Here is a 12,567-nt window from a genome sequence, read left to right on the forward strand (position 1 = left end):
GACACACATACACACAGTCTGTATTTTAATGAACTTACTGATTTAAGATCAAAGCTGATGTTAGGGTGAATACGAGTATAAAAGATTGTATGCTGAAATTGCATATTATGCCCCTATTTCAAGTGTAAAATTATGTTGCATGGTAGATTACCCGGATTACCCGGACGGTATTGCATGTTTTGCATACACTTGGAAGGAAAGGGAGACACTTTTTTGATGTTTGGAAACCTGTTATAAAATTGTTTCCTCAAAGCAGCAGTATATAAGCCACGCCATGAGAAAACCAACATAGTGCATTTGCGACCAGCATGGATCCAGACCAGCCTGCGCATCCGCGCAGTCTGGTCAGGATTCATGTTGTTCGCTTTTAAAGCCTATTGCAATTAGAGAAACCATCAGCGAACAGCGTGGATCCTAACCAGACTGCGCAGATGCGCAGGCTGGTCTGGATCCATGCTGGTCGCAAATGCACTATGTTGGTTTTCTCATGGTGCGGCTTATTTAATAAACCCACCAATAGAGTTAAAATCTCTTTGTGTCGTCCGTCTGTCAGTACGCTCGTCACGGAATATTTTATACAAAAGGCTGGACGCCACCGGGGGTATTAAATGCAATTTTGGCACATTTATAAATGGCGGCAGACTGAGGTAGTGAAGATCTAAAGACTTTGATATTAGTGTGCTGTTTTGAACATTTAAGATAATTCGGCTAAACAAATACTGATGTAACCGGTCACAAAGTGAGGACATTAAAACATGATTCAAGTTAATTCATCTGCAATTGTCTCTTTTTTATACTTAATTTTCATTATTACTTTAATTGCACGGCAGACAATGAAGTAAATATTACAAGAACGATAATAATGTTATTTTTCTTTACACTTCATTTTTCAATTGTAGTTATTTGATTTTACTCAAAATGGTCAGATGGTAAAGTAAAATACTTAAAGGTGAATTTTGCTGCTGCTTAGCATTTCATTACAAGTTAACAAACAGTATACTAATTATAAAGTATTTGTATAAAAACGTTACATTATACACTTGTACATATTCTCTTAGCTTCTAGTTTTTAAACTGATTTATATAACGGTATACCATATAGTTACTAAAACAAAACTTTGAAAAGCAACAGCCTGTTAGAATGATCAACTGATATAAGTTATGAATGATGGTAAATTAATCTGACAAGATACCTAGTCTTTTTATTTTAAGTTTTCGCTTACATTATTAATGAACACGTTTGATAGTTGTTGTTTTTTGCAGTGTTGCAATTATAAATATTTTCATTGACGGATATGTTGCTCCGTAAATGTATCTTTATATTGTGCATTTGCAGTAACCAAGAAATCAGGACCGAGAAGAGGCGATATACCTTGGCAATGGAATTATTCATTTAGGAGAAAATAAAACATTGAACTGATGCTGAATGAAATTAACAATGCAGTTAATAAATTGTGTTACAATAGAGTTTTGCTAAAGAAGACCAGATATTCATATTGTATCTGAAGAAGAAACGATGGATATTGGCATCAGTTACAAAATCGTAAAGAGTTTGTAACATACTTATTCTGTGTACTGACACTGAACTAAGTGTGCATGCATGAACACACAAACTCTTGGCTATATATTGTTAGTTATACTTTTAAGATTGAACTCGTATAATTTTCATGTATTTTCAACTGCTGTGTCAACGATAGAGATCGTATCTATTCTAACGTTAATAACTGTGTACAGATATCAGTGTTAGTATGTAAATAACTTTGTTGACATGTTAGTACAGAGAATCCAACGAAAGCCAGTCTGCTCTGCTGTAAAACATTGAATGTTATCAATGATGTGTACGATGAAAGGAGAAGTAGAGCTTTATTGAAAACTGATGCGAACAAAGAAACTGTATGAATGTCGAACGCTAGAGAGGACCACAACATGCACGTAATATTGGTTTCGATTAGAAACCACGACTTTAACAATACAATGTGCATGTTACAATGATTTATTTCTTATGTGCTGTTGCTATGTGAGCAAGCGAGGAATATAGTTTTAGCTTTGTTCATTCGTCTTTCCGCAGCCATATCTTAGTATAAGTTAGTCGCATCAAGTTCATATTTCATTTGCTCAGAACTCGGTTACGCTGCAAATATTTTTAAGACCAGACTTGTAACCATTTCATTGATTAACTACATTTGGTTTGTCTTCCCGTAACCATATCTTGGTAACGGTTGGTATTTGATGTGTTCATTTGTATTTACTCATATCTGCTACCTTGTATTTTTGTTAATGAAACGAGTATGAGCAGAGTTCCTTGCCGTATAATTAATTACATAACAGCAATTTTTGTCCTTCCCCGGCAATATCTTGGTAATGGTTGGTCACATTGAGGTGATATTTATAGTGGATGTTAGTATTTACTTCTGTATACTTCTCTGAAATTTCTTTTTTTAAAGTCAGATAAGTTTGACGAGAGATACTGCTCAGATAATGAATGACTACATTTCCCCTTTTGCAGCCATGTTATGGTACTAGTGAGTTTTCGGTATGAATGGTTGTATTTACTCATCTACATTTCTACAATATTTTCGAATATCGAATTAGTATGATCAGAGTTATTGTCTATTAATTAATAAAACGACTGCAATTTTTGTCCTTTTGTAGCGATATCTTTGTAACGATAAGTCACGTTTAGTTATTATATTGTGTGAATGCTCACAGCTGTTCACTACAAATCAAATGCTGATAAAATCAGCCTGTTACCAGAGTAACTGGCCCAGATTTGGTTAAAATGATCATATTGCTGATATTTTTGTCATAGCATTTGAGATGTAGCGGATGTTATTAATTAGTAATTAGTTATTAATTGCTTGCAAACGTACAAGTATGTTGGGGAATTCATTTAATTTGCTTGTTTATTATTTATTTGCACGTTTCTTATTCGTTTATTTCTATTTTATGTCTGAGACCCCGTGAGTAACCCCGCGTATAATCCCCGTAACTGGCATAATAGGAGTCGGAGAGCCATTACAATACGGCATCTAATGCATGCATACGTAAAAACTTGCATGCACATATTGTTATGTTAACAATTTCAACGATGTGTGATGTATCATAATATTTATTACTTTTGAAAATGTAATGGTAGCTAATTATAAATTATATTAAGTTTTTTAACTAGAGTTTACACATTTTCAACCAATTTATGAAAATCATTGTTTATTGTTGCGATATTTGTCAGTGTTTTCGTTTTAAGTATGAAACAAACGATGGAGTATTGAGATGTAGTACACAGTTAACTTCAAATTTTGATATATACATATCATATTTAAGCAATAAAGAAACAAAAGTTCTTTTAAAGTTACCTTTAACAAATGAATAAAAAAGAAAGTGTTTTTCCTGTATTTTTAAATCTATTCATAGCCATATCTCATCCAGTGTTTTATATTTATTAAAATCTATAAATATTTGGACGTGAATAGAAATAATTATGTTGTATTCTTTCCTTTTCGTTTTTGCATGAAGCACATAAATTATTACATACTTTATGTATGCGATACAGAATTGAGTTTGTTATTTCTTTTTAATTGAAATTTTCAACTTTCTTTTATTACTCGTAAGTTTTTGCAAAATCCACAGGATATATTTAATGTTTACTCATAAATAATAACATAATTATCGTAAGTAAAAATTACAGACTTTAACATTTCTTACGATGCTATGTCTGTATATATTAATTTTGTGTACTCCATTTAAATGAAATATAATTAACCTCAGTAGTTTAGAAATGTACTGATGTGGCAGTTGTTATTACTTTCATATGTGAATCTAACCACTATTTGCCTGCATTGAAATCCATGTGCAATAAAAAAGCCACGAACTTTCTCTGTGTACTTGTGCAGTTGTAATGTACAGTGTCAACGTGCCATAAATGTGGTACATTGTAAATAGATTTTTGTCTTTTTGTGTAGATGCAACATAATTTCTTGTCGCATTTTAGAACTTATTTTAAGAACAATGAGTGCATGCGCCAGAAGTCGATTACAGAACACATTGCAAATTAGAAAACAATTCTTATATTTTTTCACTATATGAAAGTATGTAACAAAACTAAAACAGAAGTATTATATTAAGATTATTCGAAAAAAGTAGCAATTATCAAGACAATTATTATTTTGGCATCTAAGGTGTTATTCCGTATCTGAACAAAATGTACATGTATTTGTTGACAGTTTACAAGTGAATACCTGAACAAAAATGAACATGCATTTGTTGACAGTTTACAGGCGTATACAGACATATGAAAGGCCGGTGCACACTGCTAATTGTTAAGTGCTGAATGTCGATTATTTAATGTCAAATGGCTACTTTAATGCTTATTGTCAAATATCAACTGTCAATTTGTTGTCTTCAAATGATAAATGTTAATTGCGAAAGGCAAACAGTGATTTTTTTTGTCTGTTTTATTAATATATCTGTGTCTCGTTCAAAACCATTCTAATTATGTACGAATAAACAGTCTTGGTTCCATGTTAGAATAAACAGTCTTGGTTCCATGTTAGAGTAAACAGTTTTGGTTTCATGTTTGCATGACCGATTGAACATGCTCTTGCTACAAACCAAATGTTATTTGTCTTCAGATAACTAGAATTACATTTATATATTTAAGAGATACAGATCCTAAACTGCTAAAGTTAAATAAAATGGCAATAATCATTTATCATTAAATATTAGATAGATAGCATTTAGCATAAAGTATATAACATATAGCTTTTTTTGTTTATCTTTAAGTATTCTACATTTAGCATTAAGTATTCGGCATTTAGCATTTGGAATTTAACATGCGTATCGTATGGAAGGCCGGTGTGCCATGCTGTTTTGCCAGATGCTAAATGCAAAATAGTAAGTGCTAAACGCTATCTGCCATATTCTTTATGTCAGATATTAACTATCAGATGGTAATTGTCAAATAATAAATGCCAATTGTAAGTTGAAAAATGCTAAACAATGAATGCCAAATGCTTAATCAAATAAAGAGTTGAATATTTCAGTGTACTAATGCATCTTTAGACTAGTCATTTTAAACAGTTTCGTTCCAATGTTCCCAAAACCGGTACTTCACAAACTGTAAGAACAAGTAATTAAAAACTACATTCATAATTGTAAGAGATATAGATTATTTACTCATAAAATTAAAGACTTTAACGATAAGCATTTATCATTTAGCGATAAGCATTTGCTTTTTGACATTTAGCATTTGACATTATACATTAAGTATTTGGCATATTTTGTATGGAGCATTTAGCATTAAGTATATTAAAAATTTGCCTTTTAGTATGGTGGACCGGCTTTCCTTAGAACCGGCCTTCCACGTAGACATAAATAAAACATGTGAAGTTAAAAAAAATGACTGCGCTGACACTGTATCATCATCCATATCATCATACACAGGTATACGGCATGACATTAAGTCACGTTCTCTCTTGTTGCTTGCTGATGTTACATATCATTAATCCGATATATTCCATTGTTTACGCCATAAAATTACCATTGATTGGTATCTCACTTTATGAACATGTGTTATGTTACCAGTTTCCTTTTGTAGAGTTAAAATAATTGTCAATGTATACGCTGTCCAATAACTACAACTAAGTTGATAATATATTAAGACAATATTTATAATTCTAACTCTTATATTCATTCTTATTATTTTTAATTCTAACACGACCAGCAAATAACCTATATACACATAGGAGAAAATTACTCAACGGTTATTTTGCGATAACCCATGCGCGTGCAAGGTAGTGACGTCATCCTCTATGGTCCAGGTACGTAGCATGAAGTGTAGTTCAAGTCGTAAAAAGTAGTTACCATTTTTTCTAACACTGTTGGTACTAGTATGTCGTAATAGAGTTGAAATAACAAGTTCCCAAGTGTGAATTATCGTAGAATAAACCGAGTTTTTCGTTCTTATGCGAAACAATATATCACTCAGGCCTACGGCCTTACGCATAAGAACTCAAAACACGGGTTATTCTACACTAAGGAACTTATTATTTCTTAAATAACCGTTGATTGATTTTCTCCTATGTGTAAATAGGTTATTTGCTGGTCGTGTTAGAATTAAAAATAATAAGAATGAATATAACGAATGTCAAGAAGAAGAAAAATTTTAAAATCTATCAGATAAAGATAGAATTATCACAGTGGGAATATGTAAAACGTTGTTTTTTTCTCTTTTCTTTTAGTTTCTGGGTATTGAATGCTGACAGGACCTAGACCTAATGTTAGTCACATTGAAATCTCATTGTCTCGTAACAAAACAAAACAACGTGTGTAAAAACAGATTACATTGTTATAATTTTTCGTCTGGCCAGTAATTGCAGTTGTGTTTAGATGTGTTTAGATGAAATTATGAATGTAACATTTCACATATATCCTGTTGTGTGTGAGGCAGATATTTATTTACGTACATGCTATATTTGTATTGTTATCTAGTTAGCCATTATTACGGTTGTATTTTCAGATAGAACGCGTATACAGATATAATTCAAAAATACAATGTTTCCCAATTTGAATAGCAACTGTCTGTCCAGAAGAGACTGTCGGCTGTAAAAATTCCCTCCACGGAGTTAGACCCAGTGTTGTTATATTTTCTGGTCATTTGGGACCATGAAGTACATTCAGTTTTTTTATATATGAGAATTCTCATAAGTCAGTGCTAGGGGGGCGTCGCATATTTCATTGCCTCTTATGAACAGACGCCGTCAAGCCACGTCTGCTGTTATGTCGTTTGGTTTCGTTCTACGCCGCTTCTATAGGATATAATTGATTTGTATTCATTATCGTTGGAAATGATCGGATATGTATAAACATTTTTAAAAATTTACGAGACACATTCCTGCAATTTCTGTGTTTCCTTAGATTCGAGAATGTCAAAATCGATCATTTCTTCTTCCATAATATGTTACTATCAGGACCTTAATATGTTGGTGGCTATACTTAATGAAAACAAAATTATGATAAAGAATCTTCTCCCCGAGTGTAACACAGTATTGGAACATACCGCCATTTGTTGAATAAGTATTATTTTTCAGATATTAAATGTACGTTCCACTTTGTTATAAACTATAACCTTCATTATGAGAGTTTTGTGTGAATGAACGTTCAGAATTGATGAATGACTATATTACTTATACGAGTGCAAGGTATTATTGTGCATAATTATTTAATTTTGAAATTGAATTTTATGTGATTAAATGTAAATTGTATTGTGTTGCTTTTTTATCTACGATCAGACGCATGTGTTTGCGTTACATTAACTCAACACTGTAACGTCCATTGTTTCATAATAGTCCTCAAATAAGTCCAAGGTGACAGATCGAGTTTACAGCCGCATGTTTTCTGCATGTTTGATTGTTATTCAAGTGACCCTGGTTGCGGTTGCACAAAATGACACAACTATAAGCAAATTTTTGCAGAACATATGATTATAAAATAATAGTTTCATATCTTTATTGAAAAACGGTTTAAATCTTCGCAAAAGTGGTTATTCGGTATGAGAAAGCCATGACAGATTTTTTTCTACGATTTGTGAAACGCCTATAACAAACGTAGGGATCTTTTCCTGACCAGTCTATAACTCCACAATCCATCAAGGGATTTTAATAGTACAAATGTTTCCCATACTAAGATGATGTGTCCACAACTTTCAGACCCTTGGCTTAAGCGTTAGTGTCACACTTGGATGTCAAAGGTACACATGGTCTGTTTCCTGTCTAGTCCAGAACTAAGTCATCCATTGAGATATTAAAATATTACTTTGCACAATGTCCCCCATAATTAGACGACGGTGGGTCGTACACAAACTAAGAATGCTAGCTCAAAGGTCAAGGTCACATTTTGAGGTCAAATTTCAGTAGGGTTTTACTTCATGTTTCAAACGGATTCATAAATCTGTCAACCCTGAATATATTTTAATATTACTTCTCTCAAATGTATCCCATAATACATCAAGGAATTATAATATTTTTGGCACAAATATTCCCCATAATAAAACGGCTTGTCATGTACAATACCCTGACCCTTAACTCAAAGTTCAAGGTCAATCTCGGAGGTCAACAATCAGTGAGTTTTGCTTTTATCTGGTACATAACACTGTCATCCATCAAAGGATTTCAGTTCTATTTGGCAAAACATGTTCCCCATAATATGACGACATGTCGTGCGCCAGACATAGACCTCTAGCTCAAAGGTAAAGATCACACTTTAAAGTCAAAGGTCAGTAGTGTTTCTTTTTTCTTTACGGTCCATCAAAGAATTCATATACTGCTTGGCACAAATGTTTCACATAATGAGATTATGTGTTATGCCAGACGCCGTGCTCACAGGTCAAGGTCATACTCGGAAGTCAATAGTCAATATTGATTTTTTTTCCTGTCCAGCCTGTAAAATGTTTTATGTCACTTTTATTGTCCTGTCTGTAGCTTTTGTGTCATTCTCTACTAGTACAGACAGAGTGGTCTGACCAGAGGGACAGAGCGAGGGAAAGCCCACAAAGCAGACAGAGAGACTGACATGTCTGGCTAACAGCATTGCTCTTTGCGAATAGACAGTCTGGTTCTTTAACGTGCCCGCTATGAAGGACCGATACTAGCGAAGACACCTTTAAAGGGAAGAACCAGTACTGGTCTCTGGTAATATGGGAGACGTTCAAGAGTAACTCGGAAATTTCCAGTACCTGGACTAAGCATCGACAGGTATTAAAATATTGCATTATACAGTATACTGTAGTTGAGATAATCAGTCACCCGTAGGGGACTTTGTATTGCATTGCAATAATTTATTCACTTGTTTAGTATGCAATATTTATCATAATGTATCCGTTATAAGGTTTTCTCGTGGAATGACCCATATATCTAGTAATCTGGCCATTTTGCAAATTAGCAGAGCTGTTGCATTGAAATAACATTATCGCAACCCTATAATCACTTTTTGTTTTCAAGTAGATGACCTGACCTGTATAGACCCTGAAATTATGGTTTTGAACTGAGATAACATAACTGTATGGACCCCCCCCCACCCCTGGAATTACAGTTCTGCATTGAGATATAACGTACTTGTATGGACCCCTGGAATTACAGTTCTGCACTGAGATAACGTACTTGTATGGACCCCCTGGAATTACAGTTCTGCACTGAGATAACATACTTGTATGGTCCCCTGAAATAACGGCTTTGCACTGAGATAACATACTTGTATGGACTCCTGGAATTACAGTTCTACATTGAGATATTACGTACTTGTATGGATCCCTGGAATAACAGTTATGCATTGAGATAACATACTTGTATGGATCCCTGGAATTACAGTTCTGCATTGCGATAATATACTTGTATGGACCCCTGGAATTACAGTTCTGAATTGAGATAACATACTTGTATGGACCCGCTGTAATTACAGTTCTGCACTGAGATAACGTACTTGTATGGACCCCCTGGAATTACAGTTCTGCACTGAGATAACATACTTGTATGGTCCCCTGAAATAACGGCTTTGCACTGAGATAACATACTTGTATAGACCCTTGGAATTACAGGTCTTCATTGAGATATCACGTACTTGTATGGACCTCTGGATTTACAGTTCTGCATTGAGATAACATACTTGTATGGACCCGCTGGAATTACAGTTATGCATTGCGATAATATACCTGTATGGACCCCTGGAAATACAATTCTGCATTGAGATAACATGCTTGTTTGGACCCCTGGAATTACATTGAGATAACATAATTGTATGGACCCCTGGAATTACAGTTCTGCATTGAGATAACATACAAGTATGTTATCTCAATGCAGAACTGTAATTGGATCCCCTGTAGTTACAGTTAACATACTTGTATATACCCCCTGGAATTACAGTTCTGCATTGAGGTAACATACTTGTATAGACCCCCTGGAAGTACAGTTCTGCACAGAGATAAATACATGTATGGAACCCCTGGAATTACAGTTCTGCATTGAAATAATATTCTTGTGTGGACCCCCTGGATTTACAGTTCTGCACTGAGATAACATACTTGTATGGACCCCTGGAATATCGGTTTTGTATTGAGATAACATACTTGTATGAACCCTGCAATCACGGTTTTGCAATGAGATAACATACTTCTTTGGACCCCTGGAATTACGGTGTTGCACTAAGGTAACATACTTGCATGTACCACCCCTGAAATTACGGTTTTGCAAAAAGATAACATATTTGTATGGACCACCTGGAATTACGGTTTTGCACTGAGGTATTTGTACATGGACCACTGGAATGCGGTTCTGCACTAAAATAACATGCTTGTATGGACCCCTGGAATTACGGTTTTGCACTGAGATAGTGTACTTGTATGGACACCTGGAATTACGGTTCTGCACTGAGATAACATACTTGCATGGACCCTGTCAGCACAATTACAGTTTTGCAACGAGATAACATACTTGTATGGACCCTGAAATTACGGTTCTGCACTGAGGTAACATACATGTATGGATCCCTGATATTACGGTTTTCCACTAAGATAACACACATGTATGGACTCCAGGAATTACGGTTCTGCACCGATATAACGTACATATATGGACTCCTGCAAAATCGATTCTGCACTCTCTCTGTGAGCGTGTGTGGTGTGTGTGTGTGTGTGCGTGCGCGCGTGCGTGCGTGCGTGCGTGTGTGTGTTCGGGTTTAACGTATTTTTTCAATAATAATTTTTCAGTCATATAAACGACGGGATTCTGCACTAAGATAACATACTTGTATGGACCTTAGGAATTACGGGTTTGCACTGAGATAACAAACTTGTATGGATCCTTTGCACTGAGATAATTTATTTATATGGACACCTAGAATTACAGTTCTGCATGGACATAACACACTTTTATGGACCATTTGGAATTACGGGTTTTGCATTGAGATATAACGTACTTGTATTGATCCCCGAAATTACAGTTCTGCATTGAGATTGCATTCTTGTATGGACCTTTGGAATTACAGTTTTGCACTGAAATAACATACTTGTATGGGCCCCTGGAATTACGGGTTTGCACTGAGATAACATACTTGTATGGACCCTTGAATTACGGTTTTGCACTGAGGTAACATACTTTTATTGATCCTGGAGTACCGGGTTTGCACTGAGATAACATACTTGTATGGACCCTTGCATTACAGTTTTTCACTGAGGTAACATACTTTTATTGATCCTTGAGTTACGGGTTTGCACTGAGATAACATACTTGTATGGACCCTTGAATTACGGTTTTGCACTGAGGTAACATACTTTTATTGATCCCTGGAGTTACGGGTTTGCACTGCATTAACATACTTGTATGGACTCCTGGAATACCGAATTGCAATTAGATTGCCCCTTTGTGCATTGTTTCGTCACTGGCGGGTACCTTGGTAGAACCACCGACCTTCAATAGCCAGCTGAATGACTTTCTCAAATGAAGAATTCAACAAACTTTTCTACTTGTAGGATTTAAATGTATTGTCTAATGTTATTCTGTCTGATAACATAGTATGTTCTATTATTACATACACGTTTCTATACCCCGTTAAGTTACACTGGTACCGGAAACGTCAATATTTTTCCATACACTGACGCCTGAATTTTATATCGGGTGCGTGACGTAATTCAGTGTTTGTTCTTGCACTATTTTTTCTATTTAGTTCAGTATTGTCAATCCTATTCAGGCTATTGAACAAATTTATGATATTTACATTATATTTATACGTGTAGACGTGTATGTAATAAAAAGGTTATTATCTTTGCATCGGGAAATATGCACTCGTTCTTCTGCGGAAGAATATTGCGCTCCTAAAGTCGCGCAATATTTCCGCTGAGAACTCGTGCATATTTCCCGATACAAAGCTAATAACCTATAATTACATCAATTTAAAGTTTTCCTTCCTCAGTATTTTTTGTATTCGAACTAGTGTGTTTTGATTTAATTGATGGTTAGCAAATTTAGGTTGTGTTTGATGCGATGCAAACTATTAGTTTTCTAAAGAAAGCTTTGATGTATTTTTAAATACTTTTTTCTGTAGTTGGTAATAATCTATGGTTTTGAGGAAATATATGTGGCTTTTATATCTGCTGCAGAGTTTGACTGAGGTATCCTGCACCTCATTTTCTGTAGTGGGTGCTCAGAGAACTAAATTGTTCTTCATATCAAATATTATCATGTATTTGTGTTTTGGTACAGCAAAATGTGGTAGGCTAGCTTTATGATATATCACAAAATGATAACAGCCAAGTCGTGACTGAAAAATTTATGGTACAAATTCAATCGTGTATATGCATATATAATTAAGATATGTGAGTTTCATAAGCTTGTGGTTTACCATGTGAACACTCATATATAGTTACAACTTAACCATTTAATGTAATATTTATCTTCGTTGAATCTATGTCAGATGCAAATGGCTTTCCGAAGGGGAAATTGCAAGCAAAGGAAATGGCAAGCACATCAAATGAAAGGGTATGTATTTGTGTTACATTACTTACATACTCATTACATTTATTGTT

At 34.6% G+C, this 12,567-nt stretch overlaps 2 protein-coding genes across 10 annotated transcripts in view; both read left to right on the forward strand.

The window, feature by feature from the left end:
- Positions 1-7,258, forward strand: part of LOC123537893 (multiple epidermal growth factor-like domains protein 6) — a 187,716-nt gene extending 180,458 nt beyond the window's left edge. For all 8 annotated transcript variants that reach the window (XM_053523298.1, XM_053523296.1, XM_053523293.1 and 5 more), the window contains one exon: positions 1,336-7,258. In XM_053523298.1, the coding sequence (XP_053379273.1) occupies positions 1,336-1,406 (71 nt within the window). In that variant the 3' untranslated portion in view covers positions 1,407-7,258. The remainder of the gene's footprint in view (positions 1-1,335) is intronic.
- Positions 7,259-12,385: 5,127 nt separating this feature from the next.
- LOC123539362 (uncharacterized) overlaps positions 12,386-12,567 on the forward strand; it is a 45,490-nt gene continuing 45,308 nt past the window's right edge. For both annotated transcript variants that reach the window (XM_053523300.1, XM_053523302.1), the window contains exon 1: positions 12,386-12,520. In XM_053523300.1, coding sequence (XP_053379275.1) covers positions 12,449-12,520 — 72 coding nt within the window. In that variant the 5' untranslated portion in view covers positions 12,386-12,448. The remainder of the gene's footprint in view (positions 12,521-12,567) is intronic.

The sequence above is a fragment of the Mercenaria mercenaria genome, chromosome 14, assembly GCF_021730395.1.
Source record: "Mercenaria mercenaria strain notata chromosome 14, MADL_Memer_1, whole genome shotgun sequence".
Taxonomy (NCBI): Eukaryota; Metazoa; Mollusca; class Bivalvia; order Venerida; family Veneridae; genus Mercenaria; species Mercenaria mercenaria.